At 53.6% G+C, this 20699-nt stretch overlaps 3 protein-coding genes across 14 annotated transcripts in view; 1 reads left to right on the top strand and 2 right to left on the bottom strand.

Annotated features, from left to right (window-relative positions):
* Positions 1-4188, top strand: part of RALGDS (ral guanine nucleotide dissociation stimulator) — a 25487-nt gene extending 21299 nt beyond the window's left edge. The window contains exons 13-18 of the mRNA XM_075170634.1: positions 222-343; positions 534-629; positions 795-996; positions 1226-1585; positions 1720-1834; positions 2041-4188. Coding sequence (XP_075026735.1) covers positions 222-343; positions 534-629; positions 795-996; positions 1226-1585; positions 1720-1834; positions 2041-2216 — 1071 coding nt within the window. The 3' untranslated portion in view covers positions 2217-4188. The remainder of the gene's footprint in view (positions 1-221; positions 344-533; positions 630-794; positions 997-1225; positions 1586-1719; positions 1835-2040) is intronic.
* LOC142091406 (general transcription factor 3C polypeptide 5-like) lies at positions 2476-13924 on the bottom strand. Of its 12 annotated transcripts, XR_012676794.1 has the most exons (13): positions 12842-13020; positions 12152-12374; positions 11728-11926; positions 10427-10622; positions 9958-10062; positions 9303-9417; positions 8522-8602; positions 7843-7940; positions 7085-7167; positions 6643-6785; positions 5264-5943; positions 4654-4760; positions 2476-3055 (listed from the first exon to the last, which is right to left on the bottom strand). XR_012676794.1 is itself a non-coding variant. In XM_075170639.1 (12 exons), exons 1-11 carry the CDS (start codon positions 12989-12991, stop codon positions 5786-5788), a joined length of 1551 nt encoding a protein of 516 aa, XP_075026740.1. In that variant the 5' UTR covers positions 12992-13020; the 3' UTR covers positions 4381-4760; positions 5781-5785. The 12 variants fall into 12 exon arrangements, 4 of the variants coding, with proteins under 4 accessions (XP_075026740.1, XP_075026741.1, XP_075026739.1 ...); XR_012676789.1 differs by having other exon boundaries at positions 4441-5943; XR_012676792.1 differs by having other exon boundaries at positions 4654-5943.
* On the bottom strand, positions 13663-20699 carry LOC142091405 (bile salt-activated lipase-like). The gene is made up of 12 exons (XM_075170637.1): positions 20589-20699; positions 19188-20161; positions 18520-18670; positions 17961-18083; positions 17398-17595; positions 17167-17297; positions 16615-16722; positions 16283-16400; positions 15766-15952; positions 15125-15328; positions 14440-14637; positions 13663-13928 (listed from the first exon to the last, which is right to left on the bottom strand). Exons 2-12 carry the CDS (start codon positions 19251-19253, stop codon positions 13718-13720), a joined length of 1695 nt encoding a protein of 564 aa, XP_075026738.1. The 5' UTR covers positions 19254-20161; positions 20589-20699; the 3' UTR covers positions 13663-13717.

Genomic DNA, 20699 nt, shown 5'->3' with positions numbered 1-20699 from the left:
CTGGCAGCAGCACAGCGGGCTGGAGGGGGGAGGCTGACTTGGTGCAAGCCCAGGCTGTGCCAGTCCCTTTGGGTTGATCCCTCTCCTTTTTTGCTGTCGTGTTCTTCATTTTTGGGGAGGGGGATTCTGGTCCTTTGTATCTGTCCCCGTATGTGGGGCTGAGCTGTTCGTGGAGGCGCCTGGGGCTGGCAAACAGATCTCATGGGCTCCATTTGCTTCAGGAGTTTGAAGTCATCGCCCAGATCAAGCTACTTCAGTCGGCCTGCAACAACTACAGCTTCACGCAGGAGGACCAGTTCGTGGACTGGTTCCACAGCCTGGAGCGGCTCAGCGAGGCCGAGAGGTGAGTGTGAGCGGGGTCCGGGGCCGTGCTGCCGCCGGGGCATCGGGAGGTCCCACCGCTCCTCTCCAGCTGCTGAGCAGCAGCTGCCCCGAGCTCCGCTCCCTGCTCTGCCTCCCTCGCCCCGCCGGCGCGGTGCTCGCCGCGGCCGTGGCGGCACAGAGAGCTCAAACCCTCATCTCTCCCCTCCCAGCTATGGGCTGTCGTGCGAGATTGAGCCGCTGTCGGAGTCAGCCAGCAACACATTGAAGGCGAAGAAAAACACGGGCATCATCAAGCGATGGAGCGAGTGAGTCTGCTCGTCCCCGGTGGGATGCGGGGTGGAGGCGGGGGCCAGCGCAGGGTGACTCCGGCTGAGGATGGCAGGGCTCTGGGCTGGGGTGGCCGCTGTGCTGCCAGCCAAACGCACCCTCGCTCTGCTCAATTCTCACCTGCCCCGCGTTTCTCCTGGCAGCCGGCAGCCGCCGAGCACTGAGCCCTGCGCCAGCGGCAGCTCCCACTCGAAATCCTTCGACCAGCTCAAGTGCGGGCAGTACCTGTGCAGCGGCGATGCCACCGACTCTGTGAGTGTCACCTCCGCCGGCTCCAGCAGCTCTGACGTGGAGGAGATCAACATCAGCTTCATCCCCGAGTCCCCCGACTGCCAGGAGAAGAAGGTACGGGGCAGCTCGCGGGGTCCGGGCCTCCGGAGGCAGGTGCGGCCATCGTGCGGGGACTGCCCCACCTCTGCCCCGGCGCTGGGACTGGGGGGAGTGGGTGGGGGTCCCAGGGGCTGTTTCTGACCCACCGGGGCTAGGGAGGTCCCTGCCCTTTGCTGCTCCGGCAGCACGGCAGGGCTCTCGCGCCTCCGGTGGCTGTAGTCATGTCGGTCCCCCGTTGTCACAGGTCAGTGAGATCCCTCTGGCCTCCCTTCCCCAGCGCTGGTACGCCCCGTCTGTGGCCGATGGAGAAGCTAAAACCACTGTGTCCTCCGCATCCCCTCTCCTCCCTGCCCTCCAGTTCTGGGAATCCACCTCCCTCTCCTCCCTGGACACGTCGGGCATCGGCTCAGGCTCCAGCAGTGCCTCGTCCTCTTCCGTCTCCTCCACGCCGGTGACAGCCTCCCGCACCCACAAGCGCTCGGTCTCTGGCATCTCCAGCTACTCCTCCCTCTCGCTGCCCCTCTACAACCAGCAGGTCGATGACTGCTGCATCATCCGCGTCAGCCTGGCTGTGGACAACGGCAACATGTACAAGAGCATCCTGGTTAGTACGGGGCACCGGTGACGCCGGGGAGGGGTGGCTTGCCCCGCTCGGATGTGGGCATGGCCCATTTTGGGGTGGTGGGAGGCTTTGCAGCGTTTTGCACCCCCTGGGTTAATAATGCTCTGCGCTCACAGGTGACGAGCCAGGATAAGACCCCGGTCGTTATTCGCAAAGCCATGGCCAAACACAACCTGGACGGGGACCGGCCTGAAGACTATGAGCTCGTTCAGATCATCTCGGAGGAAAGAGGTGTGTGCTGGGGCGTGGGGGGCTTTCCCGGGGGCTGCGTCCCTGGCCGGCCATGCAGCCCTGCAGCCTGGGCAGCACCGGGTCGAAGCTGGGCTGGGAGGTGACAGCAAGAGGGGTCCCACCACCCAGGGACAACTGTCAGCCCCACTCTGGGCCCCTTTCAGGGAAAGGGTGCTCAACTGACCCCCATCCTTGGTCACTTCCAGAGCTGAAGATCCCTGACAACGCCAACGTCTTCTACGCCATGAACTCCGCCGCCAATTACGACTTCGTGCTCAAGAAGCGGGGCTTCTCCAAGGGGGTGAAGATCAAGCACGGCTCCAGCTCCACCCTGCCCAGGATGAAGCAGAAAGGCCTGAAGATCGCCAAAGGCATCTTCTAGCCTCAGCCCCACTGCCACCCATCACCGACGGGGCCTTGGGGGCAGGCTGCTCCGAGCTCGGCTGCGGCCAGTCCTTGTGCCGCCCGGCACGGTGAGAGGAGCGACCCTCGCCCGCGGGGGATGGCCGTGCATCTCCCTCCTGCACCAAGAGCCAGCGCGCTTTGGCAACTGCTGTCGGCCTCCGCCTCTCTCTGCACAAGCTCCCGTTTCAATCAGGTCTTTTTTTCTACACAGGAAGGCAGCGGGGGAGATATCTCTATTCTATTTTTCTTTTTTTTTTAACCTTCCACGGTGCGACACTAGTCCAGCCGCTGGCCAGCCCAGAGCTGGAGCCCGCCTCTGCCGTAGGTGCCTTGTGTCCGAGCGAGCCGGGGAGCAGCGACTCACAGAGGGGCCGTTTGCAAGGAGCAGAGCACGAGCCATCACCCCGGGGCTGCAAAGCCTCCCACATGGTGGGGTGCTCTCCTTCCCGGCTTCCCTGGCATTTTTACCTCCACATCCTTCCTCCCTGGGGTAACTGGCATCGCCACAGCCGCGCATCTCTGCCTGTCCTTCCCGTGGGAGAGGCCGCGGACGCGCCGGGAGGTGAGCTGGAGAGGATGCAGCCCTGCACTGGTGCTCGGAGCCCTGTGGAGAAGGGCTGTGTCCGTGCCGTGATGGAGCGGGCGCCTCGTGCTCTTGATGACTGGAAGCCTGCGTGGTCTCGCTCCTCTCCCCGATCCAGCACATCCTTCAGCTGGACTTCGACGGCCCGCATTCAAACTTGCACCAAAGATCAAACGCCAGTGTCTCTTCTACCGGCGGGGGAAGCTTTGCGCTGTGCCCCCAGCGCTGCCAGCCTAACGAGGAGGAGGAGGAGGAGAGCGAACTTCGGTCCGAACTTGTGTAAATAGAGAACTTGGGTCTGCGCCGGTGGGCGAGGAGCCGGAGAGCTCGGGGTGCTCTGGGTGCCACCGCCTGACCTGCAGAAAGTGCCACTCACCTTGGGCTTTAACCGGACTTTTTCAAACACTGACCATGGGAGAAGCAGCAATGAGACTTTTTTTTGTAAAAAACAAAAAAGTTTACTTTTTTTTTTTTTTGGCAATATTTATTGGTTGTAAATAGAAGAGACGAACTTGTACATTTTACTAATCCAGCCTCCCCCTGCCCTGCAGCCCAGTCCCTCTCCTCTCCCCGCCTCCCCGCCCTGGTATTTAAGGCTGCTGGGAGGGACGGTGGCAGCAGCATCGTCGCTCTGCCACGCTCACGGGGCGCAGACCCTGCCGGCCACCCCCTCCCTTCTTTCTCTACCACTAGTCGCTCGCGCAGGGGCAGAGATGCTTGTTCTAATCCTGTAGGAAACACTAACCGAAGGGGGACCTGATTTTGCTCCTGGCTCCTGGTTCCATTTCTTTTTTTAAGCGCTTCCTTCCAGCACATCTTTCCTGCTGCCGGGCAGGTGCGGCGTTTTCCCCGGCTCCAAGAGAGGGGCCTGGGCAGCGTCTGGGGATGCAGCAACGCTGCACGGCCGCGCTCGGGGGGCTGGTGGCAGGAGCTGGGCTGCAGCCCCTGGCACCAGGTGGGGAAGAGGCTGCTTGGCTGTGAGCGTGGCCGGCACGGAGCTCTCCCAACCCCGCCTCCCCTCGGGTGGCATCGCCCATCGCTGCACATGATGGGAGCCCCTGGCTCCCTGACGCAGGGGCAGCCTCCTGCCTCCCAGCCTGCCCAGAGCCTGGCTCCCGCCCTCGGGCATCAGCACCCCAGGGTCTTCCCTCTGCTTTGTGCCTGCCAGCTACTGCCCACCCCGGGGCCATGCTGGCCCCCACTATCCCTCTCCCCTCCCACCGGTGTCCCCCAGCAGCCCAGCGTCACTGGAGGGACTGGCTGTACCATATGTATTTTGTACCACTTCAATGAAGGAGCACACTGCCTGGTGTGACTTGTACACAGCAATGTAATTAGTCTTTGCAATAAAATACTGATGCTCAAATGTCTCTGCCCCAAGGCAGGGGTTGTCCGATCCTCCTTCTGCTCAGGCAGAATTAAACATCCAAATAACTGCAGTCTTCTCAGAGGAATTTTGAAAACGGCTGGGAAATAAATGAACTCTGGCAAAAGTTATTTCTGGCTGCTTTGGCCTTAGGCCTCCTGTTGATAGAAAGCTTGGCTTCAGGTGTTTTTCCCAGCATTTCTAAGAATGTTTATTCTTGGTGCCTGCTAATACCTGAGCACATAGTCTTACCTGGCAGTGGTGTGTCCACCGCGTCTCTCCTTGTTTCTTAGTTCCCTGTTCCATGGCATTGAGAAGGGCAAGTCTGTGGCACAGCCCCTCGTGCCTCTGGCTGCCCATGTTGCCAGGACCTACACCGAACCCTGGCCGTAGGTGCCCCCAGACCGACCGGTCGAGGCATGGCCCCCCCAGTCTTAAAGCCATAAGAAATGCCTTTGTACTTACGGTTGCAGCCAACACTACCCCACAGCAGGAGCACAAGGCAAAGCACAGGATCTCCCAGAGAGCCATGGTGAGTGCACACCCGAGCAGCCAGTCCTCAAACGCAGCTTCTGTGTGTATATATGCATACATACATATCCAGGAGCACAGCTGTGTATCACTGTGTGAGAGCCCTGCAGATGCTTGTTTTGCGGGCTGGAGGCCAAACCTAAGGAAATATCTCAGGCTAACAAAACTCCAGAGAACATAAAAAAAATGCTGAAGCCTTGAGAAACCTCACACAAGTACAGGAGGCTGAAATCATATTAAACCATGATTAGAGCTTATTATCAGCCACTAATGAGAAACCTTCCACTCGTAACACACTGGGGAATGCACAACACTCTGAAAATGCCAGCAGATCCTTAATGTCTGTGACTGGGTGGTAAAACAATCCAGCCAGCAATGGCAGACTAATGGCCAGAGTGGCCCAGCTCTGTGCACCTGAAGCTCTGCCCCCATTGCCTGCCTCTGTCCGTCCTTGCTAACTACTGGGGAAGTCAAAACAGAATTGAGAAATGCATCAGCTAGTGAGGACAACATACACTACATCCCGCAGAAGGGAATTACTCACTGCCAGGAAGTGTGTTTTCCTGCTGGCTTTATTTCCAAGATCGCCAGCGAGGCTCAATGCTGAAGTCGCGGCACAGTATTTTCATTCCCTTTAGACAAGCAGAAGGGCAGCACCTGCCGCAGGGACTCCAGGAGCACTGGAGTGCTCCCCCAGCACCTCCTCAGGCACCTTTTCTGTGTTCCCCATGGCCACCAACCTGGCCAAGGGGCACTCCCCACACATGGAGAGGTTTGGGAGTGCAACTTCTCCTCTTGCCAGGTGTATTACCAGCTGGTTTGGATGATGGGCTTGCTCTTGGGAGATTGTTGAGCTTGTTTGAGGGCTTATTAGCCAGCAGTTATGAAAATGTAGGCAATGGCTCCCTAACATCAGGAATGATGGCCACCAGCAGTGCAGACAGGTCATCAGCACTTTAGTGCAAGTTCTGCTTTCCCACATCCTGGGCATGGTGGCTGAATCCTCAGCACTCAAAGAACAAGAGAAGACAATTCTGTCCGACAGCAGCCAGACCGCTCACCGACTTCACACATAGTCCAGAATTTCTGTCTCCATTTCATTTTCACTCCCATCAGAAGGTTTGAAGTCCTCTTCCTCCTCCTCTTCATCATCTTCATCCTCTCCAGACTCATACGCCAGCTGCTCTTTGCCATCTTCACTGCTTGTTGTACTTGAGAAAAGAGCTTGATCGGGAACAAAGAAAGAAAGACACTGTGATGCCTCTCTCAGTGAAACCTGGGGGCATTTACAGTAGAGTTCATAAAACAAGTGAGAGGAAGGCAGAAGCCACAGGGACACAGCTAATGTTGCACACCTTAATAGAATTTAATCAAGCCCAAAGCAATCTGTTTTCATACTCCAGGAAGGCTAGCAGAACAGCAGCAGATCTGCGGTGCTGTGCCTCCTCTCCTAGCTGATTCTGACCTAATTCACTGGGATACTGCTTTGGCCCAGCATCATGCAAAAATAATTTCCTCACTTCTTGTTCCAGTTAGTAACATCAATAAAAAGTAGAATGACACCAACAGATACATCAGTAAGAAAAAGATCTTCATTATCACTGGGCAAAGACATTCAAACTCTGAAGGCCATCATAACTGAGAAGATTAAACAGAAAACCTTTACTCCCATCCATTCCTAATCCCAACCCACATTCACGCTGCAGGACAACACCTCAGCTCACACACTGTAATGAGTAGAACACAAAGAACACCAGATGTAGCACAAGGGAGGAGGCAAATACAGGAACGCTACTGCCCCAGTGCTGACTGCAACATCCTTATTCAGCCCACATCATCTCGACACCATCAGGAAGGTAGTAATACACTGTCGTAGTAGGCAGTAAGGTAGCAATACACTTTGATGTTCAGAAGCATCCTTACCAGGTCTTGTGGATCTGATTATCTGCTTTATCATCAGAGACATGGTATCTCGCAGATCATCACTAGTCTTAGGAAGGCACCACCCATCCCGCTCTGTGCATTCTGACTCCGTGCCGTCATTCCGACGGATGATTTTCTGTAGGCTAAAAAGCAGCAAAAGGGAAGGAACTGTTAGCCTCTACGTTCAGATGTAGGCTTCAAATGAGACCGACTATGGCTTAGTTCTATTTTACTTCACTGAGTTGGACTAGCATATTTGGTTATTCATGTAATTGTCATATGGGAAAGGACATTCCTGTGTGAAAAGTCTGTTCTATTTTTATTCAGAAGCTAAACACCTCTTAAGTTTCTGGTCAAGGAGAGAGAGGGGAATGGACTGGATATAAACAATAGGCTTTGAAATCTAGCTCTAACAGAAGACTCAGCTGCCAGTGTGCAATACCTTTCCACATTCAAGTCACAGAGCTGGTAGAACATCTGCCGATAAGGGGGTAAGGCTCCTTCTCGAAAAATGTAGATGGATTCCTAAGAGGAGGAAAGAAGGAAAGGTTTCACATGCATTTTATGGTGTAATAGGACAACTCTGGCATAACTGAAAAGTACTTCTGATGGGCTGATTCAAGAACAAGGCATTTCCAACACAAATCAGTTCCAAGGCATAGGTCTGCATATGGCAAAAGATAAAGCTGAATGAGGAATGCAGCAAAATTTCACTGCAGCCATAGTCACAACAACACAGTTGTGCAGAGAACACACTTCATCTCTTCAAACTGCAGCTCTGTCTGCAGCCTGTTACTGCATAACAGTGGATAATAGGTTTCATTTTAGCAAAAAGGGAAGAAAGGATTCCTGGTTAAGTATTTATTTTGCCCTGCTGGATTTTGCAGGACGCCCTGATAAACAAATGGTAATTTTTTGCACATCACTGCCCATAAAGTTCCAATTTTATCAATTGAAACAAAAATGCTCATCACATCTAAGACTAGGGCTGAGAGTACCAATCCCATCTTGCAGCATGTAAGAAATACATGCAGTGCACAGCAGGTGAAGTTCTGTAGTGACATGTACAACTAGCACCTTCCAGGTAAACCTGAGGACATCAACTCACTCACGCCTGTCCCTTTAATGACTGACAAAACAGGAAACGCCCCTTTTTCACTAAGCTATTTCAAGATTCTGGTAAAAGAGAGTAATGCTCACCTTCAGTTTATACCTGCTGGAGGCAGGCTTTTTTGCACCAGATGCACTGGACGTACCAAGCCCCTGTTTCAGATCATGTACACTGACTGTATGACTTACTGAAAGACAAAAAGAGAGTCCTACTTAGGGACATCTTTCGCTCTGTGGCATTGTACTGTCACTTCTCTATGTTGATTCCACTTTGCTGGTCAGCAAAAGCCACACCAACCTAGCAACTGAGCGTGTGTTGCTCATTCTTCAGAGATATTACTGGACAGTCACAGGAAAGGTGGTGAGTTTGGCGGCTTTTTCCACAGCGCATTTGTTCATAATTTCAACCTTTAGAACTCTCCCTTGATAAAGAAACGAGAACAACTCTCCCCTTCACTCTGCACTCTCCCCTTCACTCTGCACTATCACTGAACAGAAGTGAATGCTGAATTCCCACAGTGTGCTTGCAGAACTCCCTTCTGTCTGCTAACAGATACTGTGGCTCAGCCCAACACGCATCCAGGACTCGCACCACTTCCCAGCAGGAGACTCTTCTACTGGCTTTAACAGCAGCACCATATTACAACCAGAAATATAGCTCCAATCTTGGCTCAGCTGAAACATAGGAAGATCCTTCACTACCTGTGACTAGGATGGGGTAAACAAAGACACAGAAGAGCCAGACAGCCCTTCTGCTGGCACAGCATACCTGGCTTCTTGACAGTGATGGGCAGGCTGTAGTTATACGTGCTGCGTTTTGCTTTCACGGGCATATCATTAGGGGCGTAACCTAGAGGTGAAAAAGGAAAACCAATAATGAACTGAGGGCGAGCACCCTGCAGAACATCCCTAGCTCCGTAACAGAAGTGCTGGACTGGTGTGAAAGGCTGGGTGCTTTTGGGGATGTGCCGACTTTAGCAAGGTGGGGAGAGGAGACCTATCAGGTCAACAAAACCCTTTAACCCAGAAAGAGGGGGAGATGTGATCTGATGGTAATGACTGGATGCCAGCTCTGTCATGGACTTATTAGATGGCCTCAGAAAGTCCTTTCCCTCAGCTTGCCTTCTGCAGAATCAGAGCAGGGGAACCCTACGTCCCAAAGTCTGAGACCTCGCGTCCGGCACAAGATGTAGAGGTCCCTGAGGAAAAGCTACCGTGTAAGCAACAGAATCTGCTGCTCAGTGCCTCCCCTGAGTGAGAGGGAAGATGGTCTGCTACCTCCACTTGGGCTTTGAACACGTGGAGGGGAAAGTCAGCCAGCTGTCCATTGGGTTTGGAACGTGCCAAATGAGGAAAGACATGTTGCATCCTATGAAATAAAGTATCAAAGGAGTTTACAGAAGAACTACTGTAAGCAATGAACTCAAAAGGTGCCACCTTCATTAGAGCAGAAATATGGCAAAAGAGTTTGAAAATCAAGTAAAAAGAAAAGTACTACCAGGATTAACCAGAAAGCAGAGAGAGCATCTCTGTGGTTTCGGCCCTTTTACCATATTTCATTCCACAGCGAATTCGGAAGTCCAGTACTTGATAAATCTTTGCTTCAGGGTGTTTTCTGGGGTCATACCCAAACCTAACCCATAAGCTTCTCCAAGGACCTGTTAACTGCATAAAGACACATGGAGGAAGATGGTTACAAAAACAATAGCACAGTGTTGCAGAGGTTCTTCAGTACAGCGTTGCAGAGTTTCTTAGAAAATTCTCATATTTTCCCTCATTGCCCAAAAAAATATTTAACAGCTTCTTCCTCACTTGCCACGCCAGTATTTATATACTGAAACCTGGGCAATCAATGCATCAAAGCCCAAATATTTGCGTGCTTTTACAAACCAACTTGCAAGGTCACAATAAAGTGTTTGGAAAAAATCTCCTATTGTTGCCAGATGGACAGTCAATTTGACTGTCTGACTGAACTGCAAAGCCGATTAGAACCAAGGGAGTGAGCAGTTACTGAATCCTCCATGGTTTTAACTTCTGTTCAAAAGCAAGGCTTTCCTTCCCTCTTTCTCCTTACATAACACTAAGCTCAGGTACTTAGTGGTGGGACCTCAGAAACTGTCAAGAACCAGGCACACCCAGCTGATGCTCCCCGGCTCTGCCTCCGAGCAGCCTCAGACAGGCGCAAGGGCAGATGTACAGACTTACCATGTAATAGGCCAAATACGGCAACAGAAGTTTCAGCTTGTCCGGGTGAACACTGATATTGGCTTTTACTGCATTCCGAGACCAGACAGGACGGACTTCAAAGAGCTAAAATAATACAGAAACAACATGGAAACAGTAGAAAGTGGGTTAACGGCAGTTCAGCTTTCTAAGTGGGCTTTGTCTTGTATCAGGGCCTTTGGCCCTTAGTATGAGCTATCAGAACAGGTAATGTAAGAACTAATGGCACAAAAAGAAACTTAATGTGAGTTGGCTGCAAAGACAGATTCAAATCTTGACTTGCGTAACTGAACTGTAGACAGCAGTGTCAGTGGCGTCTACTGATACTTGCTGTACCAGTCAGTTACAATCACAACGAATTTTTGGGGAAGTCAGAGAAAACAGCTGCATGCAGTTTTTTCCTACACAACATGTTGCAGTATAGTGCTCAAGTCAGAAATAAGACAGGTACCTTCCTCAGTTCTTCCTCCACCTTTTTATCCACAGGATTGGTGCACACTTTCTTCCAGGTCTGTACGGCAGCATCCAGGGGTTTACTTGGGATTTCTTCATCATCAAAGTTCACAAAGATAGCGTTGTGCGGGCGACGGGCCCTGCTCAGGCCAATCAGGTTCTCACCAGACACCTGGGGATTGTTGTATCCCTCCCTAAGAAAGAGGGAAAGGATCGGGTTTGTTTTCTGCCTGTGGCACACACGGACTTGGGGCCTTCATGGGAACATGCAAAGATGGAAGTCTGTGCTCCAGATTTCGGAAGAGAAGGGACTCAGCCATGTGAGCAGTGGGTTGGTTTACCTTTGGCCCCACCTCCCTAGGGATTTTAGAATCACCTACTGGTACCATAAAAAGCTCTCATGACACCACTGAGGAAAGAAAATTTAAATTAAAAAAAAAAACCTGCAAAACTATATACAGTTGCCTGATGACAGAGGTCCCCTGTACTATCTGATAGAAAACCCTCAGGCAGTTTGGTACCGATTTGTACGAAATGCATTTGCAGCACAAAAGGCTTCACCCTCTGCGTTTGCTCTACTGTAATTACTGCAGCTCAGCAGGGCACAGGGACAAGGCAAGATGGAAATGCAGTTAATAATTCAATCTAGAAATAAGAGCTTTCTTTTTTTTAAAAAAAAAAGTGCCGACGAAGGACTACAGTGAGAAAATGAAAGATGTTTCTTGTGGGAGATCTCACAGACTGTTCTGGCAAAACCAGCCGAGGGCCAGGAGGGAACAGGTCCGGTGAGCGCGGTCACAGGAACATATGGCATCGACTCCTGCACGCTCCCCCCTCGGCTCCAGCCCCCTGGAAGCAGGCAGAAAGCCAGGCTCGCTGCATCCCGCACTGCGCGTAGCGTGCTGGGGGAGGCAGTCATCTTCACCAGATCACCAGGTCTCCCCACCTGGCACATCCTCAAGAGGACTTTTGCTGAGGTTTCTACTGCCCAGGCAGTTTCTCAAGCGTGCCTGCCTCTCTTGTGCCAAATCAAGAGGGATAAAACAGAACAAGGCAGCCATTTAAACAGGTGAAATACATGAACGATGTATTTAGTGCTGCTCTGATGCTTCAAGAGCAGAGATCCAAGACTAACACTGAAGTCACAATGGATTGGAGGCATTTTCAAGTGATGAAAAAGGAAATCTCGACTGAAGGCTTGTCTGTTAGAAGCATACATCAAACCAGCAGAATGCTTCAATGCCTGTCCCTTCCAGAACCAACACAGCTATTTACTACATTATAAGAAAAGGCACTAACCGGTGTTGAATATCTGGCCGATAAAAATAGTCAACGGGAGTGTCCAGACGTGAGAAAATTGGTGGCGGGATGTAGAGAGGTAATTCTCTATTGAAAAATTCTTCCTTCTCTGGTTTGAGCATTAGGACTTTGTCATACATGGAGGTTTGTTTGCCATCAGGACCGGAGTGCATTGCCAGGTACTGGAAATCAGACATTCCTGGGAGAAACAAAAGTTAAAACATTGTGAAGTTCATTCTGACTGTAACAATGTTTCTCACAACACTCAGCTTTCAGGAGCAGCAGTCTGATAAGTTTATGCAAAGGTTCATACAGCAAGAAGACTTGATTGTCCTTCCAGTCCTACATTCTTACAGGCAAACGCTTCCCTTTCCCAACAGACATACCCATCTTCAAGCCACGCGGACACAAATCCAAGTATTACCTTGAAATTTGTAAACGGTGGTGACAGTCCCAAGAACTTCCATTTCAAACTGGACTTCTGGCTGGATTTGTTCTTCGGTGTCCAGCTGCTTCTTCCTCTTGGTCCTCCTCTTCACCTTGAGCAGCACGGTGGAGGTGGGGAAGCGATTGGCACATACGGGATGGCAGTAAGGGTCCTTGGGGCGGAAATACAGCTCCAGCCTTTTGGCGGGGTCCGCATAGATCTATGTCGGCAACGGCAGGCACAGTCTGCGTTAGCACCACGCCCGCGCAGCCCATCTCCCCTGGACTCCCCCTGGCAACGGGCCCCCGGCCCCACACCCTCTCGCCGACGGGTCTCCCCCCACGCTTCCCCTCACGCCACCTCAGGGACGTGCATCCCTGCGCCACCAACACCAGCAGCACATCAGGGGGACGCGCAGACGCTCCCGTCCTGCCCGACACCTCCCGTCTGCTCTCGCGTCCACAGCAGCGGCCCACGCCAGCGCCATCACCCCCACACCGCGCCTGCAGCCTGCCTGGGACTGCTGGGCCCCAGCGGCACGGACAGCGCCGTCCCACAGCTGCGGCCTCCCCGGCCCCGGCACCCCTCCTGCCCCCACACCCCTCCACAGGGCCTGCCTGCGCTCCCCGACCCGCGCCCCCTCTGCCCGGATAACCGCCACCCTCCACACCCCGGGGGCCCCCTCACCCGCGACACCCCCTGCTCTCCTCCCAGCGTCCGCAGCATGGCCCCGACGTCCCGCACCAGCCCCGGGTACTCCACGCACACCATCCGCGGCGTGCGGGGCAGCTCCAGCACGGCCGAACCACGCTCCCCCCACCGCCGCCCCGCCGCCATCGCTCCCCCAAACCGCTCCCTCCCGGAAGACGCCCACCCCCCGCGCTCGCGGGCCGCGGCACAAAGGTTCCGCCACAGGACGGTTCCTATTACGGCGCCGCGGGGCCCGCCGGGCGTGGGCGGGTGGGGGCGCGGCTGGGTGTGGAGGAGGAGGCCGGCGGGCGGTCGTGCTCCCCTTCCAGCCCGAGCTCGGAGCTGGAGCTCCCCGGCCCCGCCTGGCCTCTGCCAAGCGGGGACTTGTGCCCGGAAACCAGTGCGGAATAACCTCCCCCCGGGTTTATTTTCCCCTTCGAGTTTCTGAGGCGATTTTGTGCACCTGTGGCACCATTCGCCAGTCGGTCTGCACACATCTCTTACAACTGTAATTATCTAAGAGCTGCTTGTTAGCAGCGTGGATGCCGCCGGTAACGCCGGGATATGCGGAGGAGAGGTCAGGAGGGGGCCTGGCCTGGCGGGGGTCATGCAGGCAACAAGGAGAAACAAACCCTCGGCCCAACGGCCGGCAGAGCTGGCCCAGCTGCGGCTCTCGGGTGTCTGCAGCTTCCCCGGGACATCCCTGTGCTATGGGTCAGGGAACAGCTTTGCCCAGGGACTGGGTGTCGCTTGCTGCACGACCTTAATGTTAGGGAGAAAATCCTGTCACGGCAAAGACGCGGAGAAGCCAGAATCGCTCAGTCACAAGCAAGCCTTTAATGAATTGGGCCTATCTTTAAAAGGTGTTTTTTCTTAGCTCCACAGCAATTCCTCAGTCGAGGAGAAATTGGCAACCTGGGGCAGACTCTGATAGACCGTGTTCCAGAAGTTCACATACCGGCTTCTCAGATTCTGCTTCACGGAGTTCGTTTTTAGCTTGTTGTTGATGTCCAGGTAGTAACTGCCCTCAGTGGTGTAGGGCGGCCAGGTAACGGGCACCTCTGAATACCCTTTGTTGGGATCACTGGGGAAAAAGGAGACAGAGAAGTTCAGTTTTCTCAGGGCAGCGTGTGGATGCAGCAAGGTTTGAGTCGTTCGGCAGGGACCCCGTCTGCTCAAGTGAGGCTCTAAGTGAGTGCAAAGAGAGTCTGAGGTCGGGACAAGCAACAGCAATTCTGCCTGCTAGGAGCGACTTGCCGACCTGCAGTCTCCTCCCTTGGTCCCCGCTAGCATCGTCCCTGGCTGCACGCAGGGGCTCAACTCCTGTCTGAGCGCCAGCATTCGGAAACAAACGGCATCATTAAGTTTAAGCAGAGTTCACAAGTTGTGAAAATGCTTCTGCTGTCCCCAGGTGTTCTCTGGATGAGGAGGACCCAGAGCAAACTCCACCACTGGGAGACACAGAGCCAGGCTGACAACAGAAGTACAGACAGAGGACACCCCGCTTTTGGGAACTGCTGCTGAGAAGCTAACAGGCAAAAGCAGCAGGTTGAAGTGCTGCAGCAAGCCCCAAGTGAGGAACCGGAATCACTCACCCTGTCCTGGCAAAATTGGTCCAGTAAGCAATCATGGCGCTCGAGACAGTCCTGTGCTTGGGCAGGTAGCCCAGGGGGGTGGCGAAGGGTTTCCCAAACACGTACTGCAGGTCATCAGCATGGTCTGCCCCTACCCATCTTGGGTAGACGGGCATTCGGGATGGCTGGGAGAACAAGTAGCTGTATGTCTTGGCATTCCTGGGGAAATGAAATAGACTCGCTAAGCAGCTGCGAGTGGAGAGCAGAGAAAGGGGTGCGGATTCATAACCATGCTCCAAATACCGGCAGAGCCAGAGATTCTGCCTTGGAAGATGCTCACGTGCATCTAAGAGGTGCTCTCAGCAGAAAACATCCTTCTATCCGGTCGTTTTTATCTCCCATTTCTGATTCTCACCCTAACCCTTACACTATCCAACCACCATGCCTCGTCAGGAGGAAGGCTGAAGATTTTAGGAAGCAAAAACTTGGTTTAATGGGAATTTAAAACAAGTTCCTAGCATGACTCCCTTGCAGCATTAGAGAAATAGCGTTTGTACGAGCCACGACTAAGTGTGTACTCGGTACCAAAAGGCCTGCCTCCTTCAAGCTCAGCCCTCTTAACGTGCTCCTCAGCCCCCTGTGCTGGCAACGCAGCGTTTCGGCCCCCAGGCGGGCTTTGGGCTCCTGCCAGGGCTGAGCTGCTCACCGGGCATTCTGCAGGTGCAGGTTCAGTGCCCACTGTGTGGGAACCAGGAAGATGTAGTCAGTAATCAGGTCCACCACTGTCTTCTTCATGAGCTCCTGGTCCGGCTTGTCACCCCATGGTTGCGTGTAGAGATTGTATGTTGCGCTGGCTCCACGCTCACCCCTATCCACGGTCAGTCCTTTGACCAAATTATAGACCTCATCCCTGAAAAGACAAGTAGTGTCAACTAATTATAGACCTGCAGCTTCAAGTGGGGCAGGGCTCATGGAAATGGATCCCAGCTCCCGTGGACGTTCACATCCAACCCTGTGGTTAGCAACCGTTTGGTGAAGTAAAAGGCGGTGATTTTGTTCCAGGTCTTAGATGGCGGGCATGTGCTTCCCAGCTTTCTCAGCAGAACAGCTTGGGGCCAAACTGGCCGCAAGCTCCTTTTGTCCGCAAAGAGGAGCCTTACGGGGCAGGTGCCCAGCACATCTGGCATGTGCCTGCTCTGGAGGGCGAGCATCAGGGCTGCCAAGCCGATGGCTGGTGCTGAGTTCAGGAGCACCTTAAAGGTATATGGGGAGGCTTCCCCACTAGCTGGTCCTTTCTCTGGGAGGCTCTGGACTTGGCAACATATGCCCTAGGCACCCTTCACTTACGCAGTGATTTTCACAAGTGGGCGGTTGATAGCAGGTAAATCGATGCCAGCAAAGATGTGTCCATCCATGTCATTGACCCCAGCAATGTAGTCAATGTCAGCGGCGTTGGCAAAGAGGTTCTCTGGCATGTCTGGGAGGAAGTCTCCATCGATGACAGGACTGAGGGCGAGTGTGAGAACCACGGGAGCTGCAGTAGGAGACAAAACCACAGTCGTTAGGAGCTGAGGAAAGACAGATGTGTGGCCTGGCATATCCCATGGCTCAAGGAACTGTGGAAGGAATAGCCTGAGGTGAATGCGAGCTTGGGTGGTGACTTCAGCGTGACCACAGGATCACGTTCATTCAGCTGAATGTGCACCTGCCTACAGAAGGGCAACTGTGAGATCTGTCATTATTGTCCCCTATCTGAAGGACACAAGCACTGCTTCAACACTCCTGGCAATCGCCCCGGTGTCCCATCACAGCCATGGGGAGCCCTGTGTGGATGGGGGACCACAGCACGGCCCAGGGGACTTACCGGGCAGGTTGATCAGCTGCAGGTGGTAGGCCAGCGTCACAGCTTTGGGGTCGGAGATTTTCAGGCAGTCAGCCAAGGCAGTGGTGTTGTCTGTGGGGCAGCCCACATTTTGTCCAATCTGCAGGAGAAGAGAGAGAGAAACCTCCCAGCATTACCCTCTGAAGCCAGGCTTCATTACCGGCTTCACAGAGGCAGAGGTTGGTTTTCATCTCAAAGCAGTGTGTTTCCAAAGCTCTGTGACTGGCAGCACAGAATCCCTTGCTAGTTATGCTCTTCTCTAGGGAATCCTTTTCTTGTTTTTTCCATTCCCTCAGGCAAGACGTGCACGTTACCTTTTTAGCCCAGGCGAGGGGGTTCTTCTGGATGGCCCAGCTGCAGAGACCGACGCCACTCTGGCTGATGGCTCTCTTGAACAGGCCCTTGTTCTTTGGGGTCAACGTCTGTGGTGCAAAATTAGAAACAAGGGCGTTTCAGGTACAAAATCCCAAAGAGACCATCGCCTGCCAGACCCGGCCGATCCCCTCACAACTTGCGCACCAGGCCCGGGGAAGCTGCCAGCTCTCGTGCTATTTAACAGTCTCAGCAGTTAAAGTTAAAAGGGGATATGGCGAGAAGAGGAGCAGAGTAGGGGGTCGTGGCAAGTGAATGCTATTTCACCAGAGGTCCCAAAAGCAAGAACACATGCCTGCAGCAGTGGGACTGATTAAATGGAAGAAGGAGGAGTGGCTACAAAGCAAAGAGGCTGAGCATTGCTGACCCCAGGCAGGAGAGGACGTTAATCAGGCGGCGTGCGTGGAGGAAAGCGGCGGAGTGCCAAGGGGACCATCTCTCCCATTTACAGAGAAGAGAAGTGGCCCTGGTGGGGTCCAACAAGGACAACACACCTGCAGGGAGACACTGGCGCTACCGGCTGATTCCCCAAAGATGGTGATGTTTTCTGGGTCACCCCCAAAGGCCTTGATATTCCTCTTCACCCAGGCAATAGCCATGTGCTGGTCCTTCAGCCCGTAGTTCCCTGAGCAACACAGAGCACCCACCATTGAGCAAGGGCACAGCAAAGGTGATAAGCTGGGGACCCGTGACGGGGTCCCCTGAAGAGGGAGCAGCTACGGTACCTGGCAAGTTTGCGTCTCCGGTGCTCAGGAAGCCCAGGGGCCCCAGCCGGTAGTTGACGGTCACCACGATCACGTTGCCCCGCACGGCGATCTCCTCGCCGTCGTAGAGGTAGTTATTAAGGAAGTTGGCTCCCTGGCTGCCTCCTACAAGGAAGGCGCCGCCGTAGATCCAGACCATCACTGGCAGGTTGGTAGAGACTGGGAGATGCGGAAGAAAAGCAGCGTGAGCCACAACACAACTAGAAGGTTCTGCCCATCCATCCCCATACCCACTCGCTGAGCATCGCTCCACCTGGGCATGAACAGGCAGGATGCTTTGCAATAGCCTATGGCCAAGAAAGTCCACACTCTGTAGAAAAGGCTGAAACTCCCAACAGGCTGCAGCTGAGGGACATTGGTTGACATGGCTCCCACCTTCCCTCTGGAAAGTGCAGGAACACTCCGAAAATCAGTGCTCCTGCAGTTGCCCACTATGGCAACGTAGCTGCTGAGAGATGCTCCAGAGCAATTTGTCCACAAAAGGCAACTGAGAATCTTCTCCCCAGGTCTCCGCCAAGACATACCCTGTCTCTTCCCTTGAGGGATCCAGATGTTCAGATAGAGACAGTCCTCGCTCCCGCGGACATCAGTTTGTGCAAGCGTCATCTGCATGCAGCGATTTTTGAATTTTTTTGCCTCCAACGTTCCTGAGAGGAGAGGGAAGACAGCATGTCCTAGTTAGAGGCATCAACTCCATCCTTTGGTTGCAAGCCATCTGTCCATCCACCCTCTCCTCTGTGAGTCCAGTGCAGAGGCAGCAAAGCCTCCCCAGCCACTGTGACCAGTCTGAGGGAGTGACAAAGTGGGACCCTTTCCCATGTGAACTAGCTCTGGACAGCCGAGGCATGGGGAGGGCACACGCAGGTGCCACGCTTCGGGTTTGTTACTTCATCTGCTTTCTTGACTTGCTTGGAAACACTTAGACACAGACTCTCATACCCACCATGAGACTAAGAGCTTTTTCTTGGCGCTGCTTAGTAGATGAAAGCAGGCAACAACATCTTTGGCTTGTCAATAACGGACTAAAGAGAGAGAAGCAAAACTAAAACCCCAAACCAAAGGCATTCAAAAGCTGGACCTTACCATCCCAGCCAGGATGAGGTCGGGGGTCTTCCAGAGTCTTTGGAGGGGCAGCGAAGGGGATCCCTCTGAAGATGTCGATGTAGTTCCCAAAGAGTCCGAGTTTTTTACTCTCGCCTTCCACAAAACCACCCTCGGTGTGCACCACACCCAGCTGCACGTGGGACCATTGAGAAGAGAAAATCCATTGCACAGTCCTTCATGCCTCTGGCTGCCCATGTTGCCAGCAGCCACACCTCACCCTGCCCGGTCCCCCAGACGGACCCACTCACAGCCCGCCTTCCCCAGCCGTCCCTTTGGACCCTTGTGGGAAGCCCACAGGGAGCTGCCGCTGGAGACGTGCCCGTGCAGATGTCCTGTCTGCTCCCAAGGGCAGCCTGCGGGCAGCAGCACTTCCCCTGCACTCTCAAAGGTAGACGGCAGAAGGTTAAGACCTTAAGACCTTCAGCCTTAAACCAGGCCAGACCTGACACAGGACTGTGCAGGAACTTTTGGAAAAATGTTGGTGAGAGCCTTTGCCATGTTTAGGGCAGGAAAACACCCTGCCTTGGCTGTCACGGTCTGCATGCCCTCTTTCACGGCCTCCAGACCAGACGTAGCAGGAGCATGCTCATTCAGGCAGGAACAGGCAAAACGTCTTGCAAAGCCGTAAGAAGTGCTTTTGTACTTACGGTTGCAGCCCATGCTACGCTGAGGTAGGAGCACAAGGCAAAGCACAGGATCTCCCAGTGAGCCATCCTGAGCGCACACCTGAGCAGCCAGTCCCCAAATGGAGGCGTACATATATATAGCGAGGAGTGCAGCTGTGCGTCAATGCCGTGACCCAGTCTTGGCTCTAAGGTAAACCAGGGGAGCCTCTACACACTTGTCCTTCAGAAGGCTGAGGCCAAACCATGGCTGACGTAGACTGGCGTCACTGTGTGAGAGCCCTGCAGGTGTTGCTTTTGTGGGCTGGAGGACAAACCTAAGGAAATATATGCCGCAGGGACTCCAGGAGCACTGGAGTGCTCCCCCAGCACCTCCTCAGGCACCTTTTCTGTGTTCCCCATGGCCACCAACCTGGCCAAGGGGCACTCCCCACACATGGAGAGGTTTGGGAGTGCAACTTCTCCTCTTGCCAGGTGTATTACCAGCTGGTTTGGATGATGGGCTTGCTCTTGGGAGGTTGTTGAGCTTGTTTGAGGGCTTATTAGCCAGCAGTTATGAAAATGTAGGCAATGGCTCCCTAACATCAGGAATGACGGCCACCAGCAGTGCAGACAGGTCATCAGCACCTTAGTGCAAGTTCTGCTTTCCCACATCCTGGGCATGGTGGCTGAACCCTCAGCACTCAAGGAACAAGAGCAGAGACGATTCTGTCCAACGGCAGCCAGACCGCTCACCGACTTCACACATAGTCCAGAATTTCTGTCTCCATTTTATTTTCATTCCCATCAGAAGGCTTGAAGTCCTCTTCCTCCTCCTCTTCATCATCCTCATCCTCTCCAGACTCACATGCCAGCTGCTCTTTGCCATCTTCACTGCTTGTTGAAGCAAAGAAAGCCCTTCTGCTGGCACAGCATACCTGGCTTCTTGACAGTGATGGGCAGGCTGTAGTTATACGTGCTGCGTTTTGCTTTCACGGGCATATCATTAGGGGCGTAACCTAGAGGTGAAAAAGGAAAACCAATAATGAACTGAGGGCGAGCACCCTGCAGAACATCCCTAGCTCCGTAACAGAAGTGCTGGACTGGTGTGAAAGGCTGGGTGCTTTTGGGGATGTGCCGACTTTAGCAAGGTGGGGAGAGGAGACCTATCAGGTCAACAAAACCCTTTAACCCAGAAAGAGGGGGAGATGTGATCTGATGGTAATGACTGGATGCCAGCTCTGTCATGGACTTATTAGATGGCCTCAGAAAGTCCTTTCCCTCAGCTTGCCTTCTGCAGAATCAGAGCAGGGGAACCCTACGTCCCGAAGTCTGAGACCTCGCGTCCGGCACAAGATGTAGAGAACCAGGCACACCCAGCTGATGCTCCCTTGCTCTGCCTCCGAGCAGCCTCGGACAGGCACAAGGGCAGATGTACAGACTTACCATGTAATAGGCCAAATTCGGCAACAGAAGTTTCAGCTTGTCTGCATGGACGCTCATGTTGGCTTTTACTGCATTCCGAGACCAGACAGGACGGCCTTCAAAGAGCTAAAA

This window comes from Calonectris borealis, chromosome 21 (assembly GCF_964195595.1).
Source record: "Calonectris borealis chromosome 21, bCalBor7.hap1.2, whole genome shotgun sequence".
In the NCBI taxonomy this organism is placed as follows: Eukaryota; Metazoa; Chordata; class Aves; order Procellariiformes; family Procellariidae; genus Calonectris; species Calonectris borealis.
Note: the sequence above shows the minus strand (reverse complement) of the source record. Positions and strands in the feature narration are given on the sequence as shown.